We start from the raw sequence: 19,419 nt of genomic DNA on the forward strand, positions 1-19,419 counted from the left end.
AGATGGGCGCTAAATAGCTTTGGACCATTCAAATCCCCTGGACCTGATGGAATTACTCCGGCGGAGTTACAAGCTGTAACTGACAAAATTATCCCCTGGTTGTCGGTGATATATAAAGGATGTATCAACTTATCATATATCCCAGGAAAGTGGAGGGAAACAAAAGTCGTCTTCATACCTAAAGCGGGAAAAGCCTCTCACTCGAGGGCGAAGGATTTCCGACCAATCAGCTTATCCTCATTCCTACTTAAGACTCTGGAGAGGATGATAGATATTTATCTTAGAACTAGCATCGATTCAAGTTTGTTCTCGAAACGACAGCATGCATACTCGAAGGGCAGGTCTACTGAGACCGCACTACATGAACTAGTCAGCTTTATTGAAAGCTCACTATCTGTCAAAGAATACACAATCGTGGCGTTTCTAGACATCGAAGGGGCGTTCAATAATGTCCATCCGAGCTCGATATTAAATGGACTGACAACTCTGAATGTTGATCCATGTATACTCAGGCTGTTAGACGAACTGCTAATGAAGAGACGTATTTCAGCCACACTAGGACAAGCAAACATACAAAAGTATGTGAACAGAGGCACTCCCCAAGGAGGAGTTCTATCACCTCTTCTTTGGAATGTTGCTATAAATAGCCTTCTGGTTACTCTAGAAAAAGAAAGGATAAAAGTGGTGGCATACGCAGATGATGTAGCTCTGGCAGTCAGGGGAAAATTCCCATCCACAATCAGAGATATTATTCAGAGGGCCCTCCGGATGACTGAAAAATGGGCGAAAGACAATGGTCTTGGGGTAAATCCCGCAAAGACAGAATTAGTCATGTACTGCAAAGATCGCAAAACTCCCACGGTTAGGCCTATTTCCTTAGGGGGTATTGAAATTCCCTTTGGTGATTGTGCAAAATACCTTGGCGTTATTTTGGACAGGAAGCTGAACTTTAAGCTTAATATTGAAGAAAGGGCGAGGAAGGCAACTGTAGCTTTGTACTCGTGCAAAAAGGCAATAGGAAAAAAGTGGGGACTAAAATCAAAAATTGTGCATTGGCTATACACGGCAGTGGTTAGACCTATAATGCTATATGGTGTTCTAGTCTGGTGGCCGGCACTTCAGAAACCGACTGGTTTAGATAAAGTTCAGCGTATGGCGTGTTTGTGTATTTCAGGCGCATTCAGCAAGACAGGAACAAATTCCCTTAATGTCATGCTGCATCTATTGCCTTTAGACATTTTGGCCAAACAGTCAGCTGCAACAACGGCTGTGCGGTTGCGCGAACTATCGCTGTGGTCGGAAAAAGGTTACGGTCACAGTTCTCTCCTCAAAACAATGTCAGATGTGCCTAACGTAGTGGATTACACTTTGGCGAGTCCACTTTTCGACAAAAAGTTTGCGACTCTAATCCCCAACAGTGAGGCGTGGTGCACACAGACCCCGGGGAATAAAGAATATATAGATTTCTACACTGATGGCTCCAAATTGGATGGACAAGTGGGTTTCGGAGTATATTCTAATGATTTGGAACTTCAAATAGCGAAAAGATTACCTAATCACTGTAGTGTTTTTCAGGCTGAAATATTAGCAATAAGAGAGGTGGCGAATTGGCTGAGAAGTAATGTTCCAACAAATATTGGCATTAATATATACTCAGACAGTCAACCTGCAATAAAATCCTTGGACTCTGTGTTCCTCAACTCGAAAACGGCCATCGATTGCCGCAAATCTCTCAATGAGATGGCTGAGCAGTACAATATTCACCTAATATGGGTGCCTGGCCATAGGAACATACCGGGGAACTGCGAAGCCGATGAGTTGGCAAGGCTAGGGACTACCTTACATATTCCAGGGGAACTAGAATTTGTTGGTATGCCCCTAGCTACCTGCAAGCTCATGCTGCGTGAGAAGGCTGTTATGATGGCAAATGTTCGATGGGAGAATTGCAAGGGTTGTAACGACACCAAGCAAATATGGCCCCATTTCAACTTAAACCGCACACTAGATATGCTAATGTTCTCGAGACGTCAGATATCACTCCTGATATCTGCTATAACGGGTCGCTGCCTGATAGGAGATTTTGCAAAAACTATTGGCGCGAAGTATAATGACTATTGTATGAGCTGTCATGATGCGGAGGAAAAAGAATCAATTAAACACCTCTTGTGTGAGTGTCCTGCATTTTGTGTAAAGCGCAAGCAACTTTTAGGAGCATATAGCTTCAGATTACTGGCGGATCTGGAAAACGTTAACTTAAGCAGTCTGCTAATGTTTTTGGAACAATCTGGTTGGTTCAACAAAGAAAAATAATCAAGAAGGTTCAGCGGTTAAAACTAGAAGTGCCCATATGTAATAGGTACTTTTAGTTAATGTGGTATCACAATGGACTGAATAGTCAAAGTGAGCCTGAATCTTAATCGGGCTGCCACTTTAACCTAACCTAACCTAACCCCTCAATATAAGGCCTAAACTTCTTGACGCTTAATACAGCCGCATAGCATTCAAGCTCCGTCACGCTGTAATTTCGTTGAGCCTTGTTCAGCTTTGCGGACATATAAGCTATAGGGTGTTCGTGCCCGTCTTCATCCAGTTGGAAAAGAACACCCCCAACTCCTAAAGTTGAGGCGTCACATTGGACATAAAACCGTTTTCCAAAATCTGGATTGACTAGCACCGGAGCAGATGTAAGACTACCCTTCAACTGATCAAAAGAAATCATAGCCTCGTCAGAGAGCGCAAAGTTTCGGATACGTTCCTTGACTAAGCATTCGTGGAGTGGTGCCGCTATAGAAGCATAATTCTGAATAAAGCGTCGGTACCACCCACACATACCAAGAAAACGCCTTAATTGCTTAGGGGTTTTCTGTTCTGGAAAATCACTGATAGCAGCCACCTTCTCTTTGTCCGTCCGTATACATCCATCTCCTACCACAAAGCCTAAATATCGAACCTCCCTCTGACAGAATTTACTCTTCTCGAGGTTTATGGTGAGTCCTGCCCTTTTCAAATGACCCGCAACCTCTGCTAGTAGACTCAAATGGGAGCTAAAATCGGCAGACACCACTAGAAGGTCGTCCAAATAGACGAAAACTTTGTCGCGTATCACCGCAGGGATAACCTTATCCATAAGTCTACACATTCTCTGGGCGGCATTACACAATCCAAATGGCATTACCGTAAATTGGTATAATGGCCGCCCAGGGACTGTGAATGCGGTTTTCTCTCTTGACTTCGCCTCTAGTGGTATCTGCCAAAAAGCGTCCTTTAAATCTATAGCAGATATATAGGTCGTCTCCTGGAGTCTGCTAAGAATCCCCTCTATGTGAGGAAGGGGGTATGCGTCCTTAACTGTTCTTGCATTTACCTTTCTCGCATCTAAACATAACCTATTTTTAGTTTCCTTCCTCACAAGAGTGACTGGCGAACTCCAGCTACTATTGCTGGGTTCAATGACACCTAACCTAATCATGCGGTCCAATTCATCAAATAGGAGCCTTTGTATGGCCGGCGACACTGGGTAGTGCCTCTGTTTCACGGGGATATCCTCATTCGTGACCTCTATTATGTGTTCCTCTAACAAAGTTCGTCCTAACCCCAAAACAGCGAATGATGGAAATAGCGCCTTTACCGATTCAAGCTGTTCCCTTTGCTCCTCTCCAAGTGTATGCTGATTGGTATCGACGTTCTGAGTCACTACCTCATAAATCTTAGTTTCCCGGAACCCTAGGTCCCCCACCACTGAAAGCCCGAACTTCCTCCAGAATTCAACACCAAAATAGAACTCTTGCTCTAATCCTGGGACAATCAAGAAGTCTATATCTTTGGTCTGATTTCTCCACAGAACCGGCAAGGTTACTATCCCATACACTGGCGTGGTCCCCCCGTTTGCTGTCCTCACACTTTGCTGCCTAAGTGTTACAATACTCCCCTTAAAATCCTTAAGAAATTCTAGTGCATTTTTCCCGATGCAACATGCACTCGCGCCAGAATCCAGTAATGCAGTGACTCTTTTGCCCCCAACATCTGTCCTTGCAAAAAATCTATTGTCTTCATTCATTGTTATTATCGTCTCTATACATAGCTTTTTCCCCTTCTTAATTTTCAAAAACTTTTCTCTTAACTTTCCAATTTTCTTATAATTTTTACTATTTTTCTTAATTTCCTCTCCAAATATTCTTGCCCGTGCAGCCTGATAATCTAATTTCCTCTGATGCAACGTCTTAAAATTCATTGATGGTTTCTTGGAGGTACAAAAGTCACCATCATTTACAACATTTCTGTAATCACGTCTTAATAAAACTACTCCGGATTTTTCATCTCCCGGCAGAAACTCCCGGTCATCTCTGCCACTTCCAATTTTTTTGGATCAAATGTGCAAAAAGAGTCATCTTTCCCACACGCAAAACATTTCATCTCATGGAAAGTAGACCTACAGGGATTATCCATCTTCTGATCCTTACAACTTTTGCGGTAAAAATCACCTGGCATACCACAAGTGAAGCACAAGTTCAAGTGAAATGGTGAAAGACAAAATTTTTCTGCCTGTGGCACTTGAGATGTATTATTGTCATGTTCTACATCACTTCTACCATAACGACCACTAGTGGTGATAATATTTCCCGTTGTATGAGGTATATTCGGTGACTTTTGAATACCCTTGGTATCCTTGAACCTATTTGAGAAAGCTTCTACGAGAACGTCTTTTTCCTCATCATGTGCATTACCTATTGAAATTTCATTCACATGTCTATTGCGCTGTCTATTCTCCTTCAATAACCGTTCGGCCCTTTTACACTCAGCCCTCAAATCCGCAATTGTACCAATATTGGCCGAAAATGTCAAGCTAGCCAAATTGCTTCTCAAATTACCTCTCACAATCTTGACTAATTCGGCCTCAGGGATTTTCTTGCGTAGTCGGAAAGTAAGATTATGGACGTCCGTGTAAAATTCTTCAAACCCTTCACCGTGCTGTTGTTTACGCTCCATAATTTCTTTGATAATTTCATAATCAGAATCCGCAGACCTAAAATGTTTCAATAATTCCTCTTTCAGGACAAAATAGTCAAAATCAATATCATCAGCCCTGTCTTCTAGCAGTTGCCAGTACCATTTGGCAGCACTTCCGGAAACCAAGCAATGGAAGTTACCAAACAACTGTCCATACGATATATTATATTGTTCCCTCATCTTCTCCACACGAAAGATGAAGCTTTCAACGGTCATGTCCCGTCCTGTACCATCAAATTTGACATGCCATCTGTCCAGGTCAACAGGTTTCCGTACGTCCAGTTCCCTATCGCTATACGTTATATCTACTTCTCTATTTGCATGCGTAGATCTACCTTTACTAAAATTATTCTGAAAAGGCGTAGACTGAATCCGCTGGCTACCTCCATCCTCTTCTCGAACTTCCCTCCTATTTGTCGGAACTTCATTACCTATATTCGTCGATTCAGCCGACCTCGAAACATTCGGAGGCCCGATAGCAGATGCACTGCCAGAATTCTCTACTTCAGCCACGCGCTGACTAAGTGAGAGCATGTCACCTCTCATCTGACGAATTTCATTCATACACGAATTCATAACTTGGCTCTGCTGGCACATTATGGCCATAAGTTGTGCCAATTGAACAGGGGGATTTGAACCACCAGAAGCATTACCCATTTCTTCCGGTTCCGTGTCCAAAGGCGGAGGACCGTCTTGACTTTGTGACATATTGGCAATCCTTGCCAATTTCTGGGAAAAACTAGGCTGACTAAGACCTAAATCCAGACCAATAGCACTCTCCACAAGACTCCTGTATGTCCCTGAACCAACTTCAGATGTCCTGCCAAATATGCGATTAGTGCACCTATTCAAATAGTCCGTTGGAACAAAATCAACAGGCTTCTCTATGCCGGTATCTACCTGTGTTAATATTGACCCTATAACTTGTGACTCTAATGCACGAGCCAGACCTCTAGTTATTCTCCTATCTTGTGCAATAATTCCACTAAGTGGGTTTCCTGATTGCTCTTTGGATTTGTCCATACACAATCTTACCAACAACTTTAACTTTTATATTATCAAAAAAAAAAAAGAAAAACAAATAAAAATTTTAAATAAATATTTTTTTTTTTGTTTTTTGTTTTTTTTTTTTAAATGAAAGATATCAATATATATAATAAACTGTCGATACTTATAGGGGCTGCAAATGATTATGTGATGTGTGTGAAAAAAAAACCAATAAACAAAAATAAACTAAAATGTATTGATTCATTTAGGAATCAATACAAGGATGACCACAATTCCCAGAACATATACACTCAATTTATGGCATCACCCAGCCTGTAGACTTTCCACACCCCTAGGGAACGCTATAAATACCCCCAATTACAACAAACAGAAACTCAGGATAATTAGGCGTTGATACCATACTATATATCCGTATCTCTCATATCCACAAGTTGACTAAAACTCACACAAGAAACTCCCTAGGAGTTTCATATGGCATTTCAGTCTCGACTGCTAATTTAAACAAATAAAAATTCACTTTACACAAGGTATCCTGATCGTTGGGCGCCATATGTTACGTTTGCCTGCTGTAGGGTGTATATTTCTTGTAAGGTGTAAGGTGACACGGTGGCTTTGCCGGCTACTCGTCGATTTGGGCAGGTTCTTCACCATGAAATATACAAACAAACGTAAGCATAATTTCTTCGTGTCCAGAAATAAAAAAAAAACAGAATGGATAATATATAATCGGACGGACAATTTTTCCATGAAAACACACACTCGGGGAATAAAATCAGACTATTGGCTTGAGCCTCCCACCCCCTCTGCTATTTATTCCAGCAGCCATGTATCGCCTCAGGCCCTCTCAAATGAAAGCGATACCCTACCAAAAATCGTCTCGTCTTATCGGTTATTACATTAATTTAACCTGAGACACACACCCCATTCCACAACCACTCACGTTAACCATTTGCAGCACCCTGTATCAACAAAAAAAACACTACTCAAGCATGATACTCATATACTCTGAGAGAAAGAGAAATACAAAATTCATTTCTGCAAACAAATTTACAAAATCTTTATTATGTTTCATTTATACATACTGCCAATTCGAATTGTTATACTTAAAACTAATAATGTATTTATATATATTTGTATATATTTAACAACATATGAAATTTAATGTAGAAATCTAAAATATAACACATAGAAAAAAATTATATATATAAAGCATAGATGCATCTAGCCACTTAATCTCTCTATTACTCATTTACTCACCCTTTAAGAGCAAGGCCTATACTCTGAAAGAGCTTAATGACAAATAAGAGACTCCATCATAGAATAACAATATCATTCACAAATTCTTCTTGTTTTGATTATTTTTTTCTATTTTTATTTTGTCTTTATTTCGATGCTATCTTCGTTTTATTCCTTTTTTTACATTCTTTTTACTTCATTATATTTGTAATTATTCAAATTGTTTTTTTTTCTTTGATTTTAACATGTATGTTTTTGCGATTCTTCAATTTGTTTTGTTTTTTTTTTATTTTATCATATAGGTATTTTTATATAAATTCCGTAAACAAAGAATTAAATACGCAAAAGAAAATGGAAAATAACAGTTCTCGGGTATTAAGTATGAAATACTGGTTTTACAGCATTTATAGAAACAAAAATTACATATATATATATAAAGATAATAAATCCGCGCCTTTTTGATAATTATATACATATGAATATTTCTATGTAATCATATATATGAAATATTTGTTATACAGCACATTTTATTCTTGATTCGCTTGTGGAAAAAAAAATATTGAGGTTTTATTCTTCTCCATACTTCATTTTCTTGCTTTTTTTTTGACGAAGTTATAGGGAAAATACAAATTTCGTCAGCAATGAAATTCTCTACTTCCATATGAATTAAGGCGGCAAGATCGGGAAAAGTTTTTTATATTATATTTTTCTTTTGGTCACAAGTTGATAGTTTATTTATCTTGATCTTTCAGTTTCATTTTTTTTTATTTCACCAAATAACAATTTGCACAACAAATCTTTTATTTTGTTGTAGGTTAAGTTTTCTTGGCAGTTTGTAGAAATGTTTTTATTCCTTTTTTTCAGAACTGGTTTTGTTAATTTAACACCAAATTGTCCTTAATATCTTAATTTTTATTAATTTCTTTTCTTTAAATGTTTATATTTAAGTATTTGCGAAATTAAATTAATATTCGTCTCATTTATATTGGGTTTCTATTAATTTTATTGTTTGTCTTATACAGACGATCTTTCTGTGTAGGCAGTTTCTTTTCGACTCCTCCTTCTCACAAGAAAAAAAGGTATGTCAATCTCATTATTAGATAGTTTTCTTCTTCTTGTTTTTTTTTTCTTTTCTGCCTAAACTTCTTCCACATCTGTAGGCGACTTTGCAACACTATACAAAAAAAGATGTGTTCAGACTTACAAATCCAAAGAATTCAAATCTAGTAACCGTTACAACATCCATAGCGTGAACATTTTTAACATTTTCAAAACAAAAAAGAAAATTGTTGACCTGAACAGTTTTTAGAATTTTCAAACGTCTGAAGTGAACTTACGTAATTGTGCTTCAAATTTTTTCTTCAAAAACAAATGACATTTGGGTTTCATTAAACGGTCAATCATAACGGAAAAAATTTTTTTCAGGGTTACGACTTAAAAAAATTGACTTAAAAAGTGATATTCTCTTATTTTCTTTTAAGACCTCTTTGCTCCACAAAACAACATCTCACAACATCAACTTGCGGCAAGTAAAAAAGAGAAGCAAAGTAAGTACAATTAAAATTATATTCTCCTGTAACCCGTCCACTCCCTATTCACCGACACTCACACATACATCCGGGTGCACCAACCAGTAGAGGTATCGGGCTGCCACTTTAACCTAACCTAACCTATCACAATGGACTGAATAGTCTAAGTGAGCCTGAATCTTAATCGGGCTGCCACTTTAACCAGTAGAGGTGCCAGATCGTGAATTTTTTGACATTTGCCGGGAATTTTTGAAAATAGTCGACTTCGACCTTTTTTACACTTTTTTGATAAATTTTCAACATACCAACGCCAGTTGACCTATAATATTGACATTTCGTGGGATTTTTTCGATTCGTTTTAATTTCGACCTACTTTTTCAAAATGAGCGTTTCTGAGAAATTTCCTAATGCCTTTAACGACCATATGGACTTTGAGCAGGCTGAATTAAATAGACCTGCTGAAAAAGATGTGCACTCTCTAGAGGTGTTACGCGTTCATGTGGACCATTTATGGACCCAAGTTCAAAGGTCATATGAGATATATAGAGATTATAAGGCACCAGAAGGGGAGAAAACAATTGACTTAAAAGTTTTGCGCGAGACTTATCGAAAGGCTCTCTCGTCCTACAAACTTGTTGTCATCTCACTCAACGCAGAAAAAGAAGCTCTTTCTTCCCTCAACCATCCTCCAGAAAAATCGGAGAGACTTTCAGCCCCTAGCTCAGCGGGCTTTGACAGATCCCATGAATATGCCATAAAGCTACCGCCAGCGACACGGACGTTTTCTGTGGCAGCTACAGGACCTGGCCAACATTTCGTGACCTCTTCTCGGCCATTTACATTAAAAATCCGAGACTTAGTGGGGTTGAAAAACTTTATCATTTTAACCAAAAAACTGGAGGTGAGGCGCGAGAAATTATATCCCACGTACCGCTCGTTAACGAAGGCTTTGACATCGCGTGGAAAAGTCTAGCAGATCGCTACGAAAACAAGCGTATGCAAGTCAATGAGCAAATTCGTACATTATTTGACCTTCCCGCCGTATCTGTACATTCAATCTCCTCACTTAAATTGCTTCAACGCACAGTAACTGGATGTTTACAGACTTTAAAGACCTTGGACATCATTACTACGTCATGGGATTTTAATATATTTATGCTCTCAAAAATTACCGAGAAGTTATTTAGAGGAATTCGAGAAAAATCTGGACCACAGTTCTCAAATGCCTTCATGGCGGAATTTTGATGACTTTTTGACCCAAAAGTTCAAGACTTTAGAATCCGTGGGCAATATCCAGCCTTCAACCTCAAAGCCTCACCATAGACCTTCCGAAAGGGCAAATAACCCTAAGGATAAGCGAATTCATTCATTTCAAACCAAAATCGATCAGACCTCAAAGAAAAGACCTCATAATTATGTCGCCCTGACGTGCCAACTTTTCAAGGAATCTCATTTCTAGGGAAAATGTGCCAAATTCCTGGAAAAGAGTACTAACGATCGTATTCACTTTGTAAAAAATACCCGTTTTGTCCAAGTACCTACAACTGCAGAACTTACAATCTTAGACATCATACGCTTTTGCACAAAGGCAGTGGGACACCAACCACGCAGAATCCACAAGACCTCGCCGCACGACCAAGTACCAGTGCTCAAGCCCTAACAACGACCATACTGTCCACAATCGACATCGAACAATCTGAGGTAACGACATTAGCTCTCCGAGAGGACAATCGACCTTCGTCTAGCTCCCAGTCGAGACAAACGTTACTTTTCACAGCTCTTGTTCAGATTGAAACACATGGTCAGAGATATGAAGCTCGAGCTATCTCTGACAAGCTGAAGAATCGACTTCGACTTCCGACCAGGCGGAGTTTAGTTCACGTCTCAGGTTTGAGTCCAACAGTCACTGAAACTTCAACCCAAGCGTGTATTTTCACACTGTGCTCAAAGGTGGAACCCGACTTCAAATTAGACGTTTTGGCTCCAGTTCTCAAGACCTTACCGTTCAATTTGCCACCTAGAAACCTAGACATTGACATCTGTGACTTTCAACAACCATTGGCAGATCCGTACTTTTACGTAAGCCAACCTATCGACATTCTCATAGGACTTGACCTGGGTCCCTCAATTTTTGACCTTGAAGCTCCGATTCGTCCACTTGTCTTCCTTTTGACACAAAAAACTGTTTTTGGTTGGACTGTGGGGGGATCAGAGCCAATATCGACTCAATCAAAAAATGAGATTTCACTTTTTAACGCAGTCTCACTCGACAAAATCCTCACACAATTTTGGGAGGTGGAGGAGACCCCAAAACCCATTTTGCGGTCAGAACAAGACTTGACCTGCGAGAATATCTTCCGAACCACGGCATACAGAAATGACTTAGGAAGATATGTAGTTAATCTACCATTTAAAAATGGTGAAGAAATTGGACATTCGCGGAGCATAGCAATGGCTCAATTTCTTCGTATGGAAAAAATGCTCAGCAAGAAGCCTGACATTAAGAGTCAAAATGACCAAGTCATACTTCAATACCTGGACCTAGGCCATATGAAAAAGATAAATCATTCGGAAATCCAAAAAGACCTAACTACTGTTTACCTCACCATGCGGTGATAAAACCCGACCGTGTTACAACCAAATAAAGAGTTGTCTTCAACGCGTCGTCTCCGACTTCTAACAAGAAAAGTCTTAATGACATTTTATATTCTGGACCTATCCTGCAACAAGACCTCGTACTACAGACCTTGAAGTGGAGACTTTTCAAGTATGTCTACAATGCTGACATAACCAAAATGTGTCGTCAGATATTAGTAGACCCTTCACAGACTCAGTATCAACGAATACGGTTTCGAAAATCCCCTAAGGACCCAATTGAAGACTTCGAACTTCAAACAGTGACTTTTGGAGTCAATTGTGCCCCATTTTTGGCAATTAGGACCTTGCTGCAACTGGCTGAGGACATTCGAGATTCCCATCATTTAGCTGCTAAAGTTCTAGAAGAAAACATGTACGTCGACGACGTTTTAGCGGGAGGACATACAGTCAATGAGGCAATAATTTCTAGAAAGCAATTTGAAAGTGTGTTACTATCTGCCGGTTTTGACCTCATGAAATGGACATCCAACGATCCTCAAGTCATCAAAGGCCTTCCTAAGGAAAAACTTCTTTCATTAGATTGCCTGACCTTATCCGAAAATATTGGGACCAAGACCTTAAGGATAAAATGGAACATTAAATCAGACTCTTTTTCCTTCCCTCAACCTGATATTGGACTTAAATCATCCTATACTAAGCGAGAAGTTCTTTCGACTATTGCTCGATTCTTTGACCCATGTGGCTGGTTAGCGCCAATTGTAGTCGTCGCCAAACTTATCATGCAACAAATCTGGCTGGACAAAGTCGGATGGGACGATGGCCTAACACCACTGACTTGCATTACATGGCAAAATTCATAAAGATCTGTCCTGACATTCAAAATGTCAAAATACCTCGCTGGGTACAATTCACACCAGAATCCAAAGTAGAACTACACGGTTTTTGCGACTCTTCGGAGAGAGCATATGCTGCGACGTTATACATCCGACTTCAAACGGGGAACGACATAAGGTGCCATTTATAGGTTGCAAAAACTCGTGTAGCCCCTATCAAAAAGCTATCGTTGCCGAGACTTGAACTTTGTGGCGCAGTTTTACTCTCGACTTTGGTATCTTCTACTGCGCCACGTTTACAGTTGACCTCATACGACTTACATTTCTGGACCAATTCAACGATTGCTCTATCCTGGCTGAATCGACCTTCATGTACTTGGAACACCTTCGTTGGAAATAGGGTAACAGAAATCACGGAAAAAGTAGGGACCTCAAACTGGCGACATGTAGAATCTCGATATAACGCAGCAGACATCGCAACAAGGGGATGTTCGTCAACTGACCTACAGACTTACGACCTGTGGTGGTACGGACCTTCCTGGTTGAAAGCACCAAAAAGTTGTTGGCCGATTCCAAAACAAACGATTGAAACAACTTTAGAAATAAAACCGGTTAAGACATTTCTCACAACGACTTTTGAAGACCCGTTGGAACGATTTTCTAGTCTTTCTCGTGCTTATCGCGTTCTCGCTTACGTATTTCGTTTTTGGAGAAATACAGGATCCAATCGACGTCACATTCGATCGACGTCTTCTGAAATTTCGTCCGATGAGATCAAATTTGTGAAAAATAAACTTATCATTATAACACAACGACATCACTTTGGGGAGGAATACAGTCAGCTTTCAAAAAAGCTTCAAGTAGCTTCCACCAGCTCACTTTTGACTTTGAATCCATTTTTGGATACTTCAGGCATTATGAGATCAAATGGACGTCTTACAAAATCGCCAACTTTAACGTTTGGCGAACGACATCCCATCTTGATTCCTCATGACTGCCGGCTTTCACAACTTCTCGTAGAACATACTCACAAATGGACCTTACACGTCGGCAATCAGCTAACGATTCGCATTTTACGAACAGAATTTTGGATTTTCCGACTTAAACCTCTCGTAAAATTTGTCATAAATCGCTGTAAGACGTGTATCTTGTATAAAAAGCACACAAGAAACCAGATCATGGCCTCTTTGCCTCCTGAACGGAGTACACACAATACCGGAGTTGACTTTGCCGGACTTTTTAACATTCGAAATTACACAGGAAGAGCCTGCCTCATTACCAAGGGCTACGTCTGCATTTATGCTTTTCAACCAAAGCCGTGCATTTGGAGGCCACTAGCGACCTTGCGACTCAAGCATTTCTCGCTGCTTTTGCCCGATTCATTGGTAGAAGTGGTTATCCTGCAAAAATGTTTTCAGAAAATGGAACCAACTTCACGGGAGCAGTAGAAATGCTAAAAAAGGATCGGATAGAGTTTTTCAGAATTTACAATCCGACCTTATTAATCGACATTCAACTCAGGACATCGAATGGAACTTCATTCCACCCGGTGCCCCACACATGGGCGGCCTATGGGAGGCTGGCGATTCCTGACATGACCTTTACTTTTGAGGAACTTTCAACGATTTTGGCTCGCATCGAAAGCTGCCTCAACTCAAGACCTCTAAGTCCTGCGAGTGACGATCCAAATGACCTTTCTCCACTTACACCGGGACATTTTTTAATCGGTGCACCAATGTTATCTCCAGCTGAACCCGACCTATCTTCAGACAATATCACGCTTGCCAATAGGTGGAAGCGTTTGAAGATAATATCTCAGCTCTTTTGTCGACGGTGGAAGAGTGAATACCTGAGAGAATTACATCGTAGGTATAAGTGGAAGAGACCACTAGAAAATGTCAAACTTCATGACCTCGTAATAATCAGAGATGATAGACTTCCTGAAAATGATTGGAAATTAGGCAGAATTGTTCACCTTTATCCAGGATCAGACGATAACAGCCGCGTAGTCGACCTTCGGCCATCCAACGGTGTTATTCGTAGACCTATAACCAAACTCATTCCCCTCCTATCCGACTAATCCTTACCTCACTTTTCAAATTTTCCGCTATATCAACGTTCCGTATTTCAGAAATGGCAGCACGACTTCCCAACGCTAATAAACAACCAAACAGACCTAAAGGATGGATATATTCTTGTGGGCTTTGCAGAAAAGATCATCCTCTCAAGACCTGCCCCAAATTTTTAAGCCGTGAACATGCTGACCGGTATGAGATTGCGTGCGGATATTTCTACTGCATTAATTGTCTTGCGTGCTCACATGACAGACGTGATTGTCGAACTACAGCTTGCTGCCAAATATGCTATCAAAAACACAATACTTTATTGCACTATGCACCACAAATTGCTGAACTGCGACAACGACCTACGGAACAAGCGGAGCCAACCCCCTCTCGTGAGAACAGACCTACTTCACGTGACACTAGACCTACTTCACGTGACACTAGACATTCACCACGTGACAATCACCATTCATCACGCGATGAACGACCTCATCAGCCTCAGCCTTCATGCCGACGAAGTGTATCAAAAGACCGTGAATCCCGATCAGAAGAGCGAACCTCACGAGTTCTAGAGCGGTCTTCAAATTCGGCAAAACGACCTTTGCGAAGTCTATCTGAATTCAGAATGGTGCCGCGTGTACATTTTCCCTTCAATGGTTTGTTCCAACGGCTCAGGTTCACGTTGCTTTTCCCAATGAAGCTGACATGTGGCATACCTGTCGTGCAGTACTGAATTTCGGTTCGACTGTCTCTCGAATCTCTGGCCATATACAATCGACCTTAAGCCTTCCGACTTTTGACTACCGAGACAACCGATTTGCTAAACTCCGAATTACTGGCCGACTTGCACGCTTCAAATGGTCGAAAGAAATTCGAGCCCTTTTGACAAATGACCTACCAAAAAAACCATACGATGGGCCCATACTCGCTGACCCATCAGAAGACTTCACCCCCGATACGCTGGCGGATCCTGACCCACGATGCAATGCAGCAATTGACATTGAATTGGGTTCTGACCTCTTTGCTGATCTCTGGCGAAACGGATCCATGGAGACTATAGTCCCGGATGTGAATGCTATGCAGACAGCAATTGGCTACACCTTCAGCGGCGCAGTTGGACACATTTGGTGAAGGACCACAAGGTGGCCGGCATGTTTAATGTCAACCGACATTAAAGCAAAAAATCATTTTATTTTTTCATTTACTTTTTTTTATTTTTAATTTTTCATTTAAATTAAATTTTTGTCGCCTAGTGTAATTTCCATTTTTTCATATATTTACATTTTTCAATATTTCCTTTAATTATTACTTTATTCGATTTCATTTTATGTTTATGTTTGTTTTTATTAACATTCCCTAATATTAAAAACAACTGTTATAAACAACAATAACAACACTCAACTTTATCTACAGCCAGTGTAGAGATTGTGTGTTGCCATTGTTGTTGTTGTAAAGATCGTTTCTTCTTTGCTTGCCCTTTACCAACATAAAGGGCAGCAAGAAGTTAGTTGGTCATTGACGTTTATTACATACGGCACGGGCGACATTGCAAAATACAAACACGAAATCAAATATTATTAACATAAATTGTTAAACAAAAAAAAAATACATGAAATAAACTTGGGAAAATACTTCATAAAATTAATTAAAATAAACAAAGTGTGAACTCAAACAAAATTCAAGGTATTTTAATTTAAACAAAAGGTGAAACAAAACGGTAAAAGTGGACGGGCAAATAAAACAACAAAAACAAACAGTGAAATATTAAAAGAAACTTAACAACATAAAAATACCAGAAAACTTAACAAAAAAATATATATATATTTAACCAAAATAAATCCTAATTAGCGGAAAATCATATTCCACTAAACAGTACGAATAAAAATATCTCCTTTATTGTATATCATAAGCCATAGTTTTGTGTATTATAATAAACATTTTTTGAAATAAAGTCTGGTGGTTATAGAAAATTGACTTGTATTATACGAAAAATTTCTTTGCTGTATACAGCCTTGTTGTACATTTGATTCCTCCATTTCTCTTCTTTTTTGAAAATTATACTGACATACAGTTTAATTGAAACCAATTTCTTAATATAGGTTTCCCAAAAAATGTTTAATTTTTCCGGATAGCAGGAATATTTTGAATGAGTGTAAGTACATTCTTCTCACAGCGTAGTAATAATGAACTAAAATACGATGCAATAGATGAACTAATTTATAAGAAAATCATGAACTTATCTAGATGAAAAAAATCTTTGGCGCCAAATCATGGCCATTCTTACTATGGGTTAGTTCATTTTTCGTAAACAATATTAATGAGCTATACCCACCGTGAGCGAGCCACCGTGGTGCAATGGTTAGCATGCCCGCCTTGCATACACAAGGTCGTGGGTTCGATTCCTGCTACGACCGAACACCAAAAAGTTTTTCAGCGGTGGATTATCCCACCTCAGTAATGCTGGTGACATTTCTGAGGGTTTCAAAGCTTCTCTAAGTGGTTTCACTAGAATGTGGAACGCCGTTCGGACTCGGCTATAAAAAGGAGGTCCCTTGTCATTGAGTTTAACATGGAATCGGGCAGCACTCAGTGATAAGAGAGAAGTTCACCACTGTGGTATCACAATGGACTGAATAGTCTAAGTGAGCCTGATACATCGGGCTGCCACATAACCTAACCTAACCATACCCACTTTTGCCTTTTAAGGTTAGGTTAGGTTAAAGTGGCAGCCCGATTAAATTTCAGGCTCACTTAGACTATTCAGTCCATTGTGATACCACATTTAACTAAAAGTACCTATTACATATGGGCACTTCTAGTCTTAACCACTGAACCTTCTCTATTATTTACTTTTGTGGAACCAACCAGATTGCTCCAAAAACATTAACAAACTGCTTAAGTTAACGTTTTCCAGGTCAGCCAGTAATCTAAAGCTATATGCTCCTAAAATTCGCTTACGCCTTACACAAAAGGCAGGACACTAACACAAGAGGTGTTTAATTGATTCCTTTTCCTCCACATCATGACAGCTTATACAATAGTCATTATACTTCGCACCTATAGTTTTTGCAAATTCGCCTATCACTTTACTGCACTATGCACCACAAATTGCTGAACTGCGACAACGACCTACGGAACAAGCGGAGCCAACCCCATCTCGTGAGAACAGACCTACTTCACGTGACACTAGACCTACTTCACGTGACACTAGAAATTCACCACGTGACAATCACCATTCATCACCCGATGAACGACCTCATCAGCCTCAGCCTTCATGCCGACGAAGTGTATCAAAAGACCGTGAATCCCGATCAGAAGAGCGAACCTCACGAGTTCTAGAGCGGTCTTCAAATTCGGCAAAACAACCTTTGCGAAGTCTATCTGAATTCAGAATGGTGCCGCGTGTACATTTTCCCTTCAATGGTTTGTTCCAACGGCTCAGATTCACGTTGCTTTTCCCAATGAAGCTGACATGTGGCATACCTGTCGTGCAGTACTGAATTTCGGTTCGACTGTCTCTCGAATCTCTGGCCATATACAATCGACCTTAAGCCTTCCGACTTTTGACTACCGAGACAACCGATTTGCTAAACTCCGAATTACTGGCCGACTTGCACGCTTCAAATGGTCGAAAGAAATTCGAGCCCTTTTGACAAATGACCTACCAAAAAAATTATACGATGGCCCCATACTCGCTGACCCATCAGAAGACTTCACCCCCGATACGCTGGCGGATCCTGACCCACGATGCAATGCAGCAATTGACATTGAATTGGGTTCTGACCTCTTTGCTGATCTCTGGCGAAACGGATCCATGGAGACTATAGTCCCGGATGTGATTGCTATGCAGACAGCAATTGGCTACACATTCAGCGGCGCAGTTGGACACATTTGGTGAAGGACCACAAGGTGGCCGGCATGTTTAATGTCAACCGACATTAAAGCAAAAAATCATTTTATTTTTTCATTTACTTTTTTTTATTTTTAATTTTTCATTTAAATTAAATTTTTGTCGCCTAGTGTAATTTCCATTTTTTCATATATTTCCATTTTTCAATATTTCCTTTAATTATTACTTTATTCAATTTCATTTTATGTTTATGTTTGTTTTTATTAACATTCCCTAATATTAAAAACAACTGTTATAAACAACAATAACAACACTCAACTTTATCTACAGCCAGTGTAGAGATTGTGTGTTGCCATTGTTGCTGTTGTAAAGATCGTTTCTTCTTTGCTTGCCCTTTACCAACATAAAGGGCAGCAAGAAGTTAGTTGGTCATTGACGTTTATTACATACGGCACGGGCGACATTGCAAAATACAAACACGAAATCAAATATTATTAACCTAAATTGTTAAACAAAAAAATACATGAAATAAACTTGGGAAAATACTTCATAAAATTAATTAAAATAAACAAAGTGTGAACTCAAACAAAATTCAAAGTATTTTAATTTAAACAAAAGGTGAAACAAAACCAAAATTTTATTTAACCAAAATAAAACCTATTTAGCGGAAAATCATATTCCACTAAACAGTGCGAATAAAAATATCTTCTTTATTGTATATCATAAGCCATACTTTTGTGTATTATAATAAACATTTTTTGAAATAAAGTCTGGTGGTTATAGAAAATTGACTTGTATTATACGAAAAATTTCTTTGCTGTATACAGCCTTGTTGTACATTTGATTCCTCAATTTCTCTTCTATTTTGAAAATTATACTGACATACAGTTTAATTGAAACCAATTTCTTAATATAGGTTTCCCAAAAAATGTTTAATTTTTCCGGATAGCAGGAATATTTTGAATGAGTGTAAGTACATTCTTCTCACAGCGTAGTAATAATGAACTAAAATACGATGCAATAGATGAACTAATTTATAAGAAAATCATGAACTTATCTAGATGAAAAAATCTTTGGCGCCAAATCATGGCCATTCTTACTATGGGTTAGTTCATTTTTCGTAAACAATACTAATGAGCTATACCCACTTTTGCCTTTTAAGGTTAGGTTAGGTTAAAGTGGCAGCCCGATTAAATTTCAGGCTCACTTAGACTATTCAGTCCATTGTGATACCACATTTAACTAAAAGTACCTATTGCATATGGGCACTTCTAGTCTTAACCACTGAACCTTCT

The 19,419-nt window shown here is 39.4% G+C and overlaps 1 protein-coding gene across 1 annotated transcript; it reads left to right on the top strand.

The window, feature by feature from the left end:
• Window positions 1-6,572: 6,572 nt before the first annotated feature.
• On the top strand, window positions 6,573-15,516 carry LOC142223662 (uncharacterized). The gene is made up of 3 exons (XM_075293514.1): window positions 6,573-6,683; window positions 8,733-8,798; window positions 14,343-15,516. The coding sequence occupies exons 1-3, from the start codon at window positions 6,665-6,667 to the stop codon at window positions 15,005-15,007; spliced, it is 750 nt and encodes a 249-aa protein (XP_075149629.1). The 5' UTR covers window positions 6,573-6,664; the 3' UTR covers window positions 15,008-15,516.
• Window positions 15,517-19,419: the final 3,903 nt, after the last annotated feature.

This window comes from Haematobia irritans, chromosome 2, assembly GCF_050003625.1.
Source record: "Haematobia irritans isolate KBUSLIRL chromosome 2, ASM5000362v1, whole genome shotgun sequence".
In the NCBI taxonomy this organism is placed as follows: domain Eukaryota; kingdom Metazoa; phylum Arthropoda; class Insecta; order Diptera; family Muscidae; genus Haematobia; species Haematobia irritans.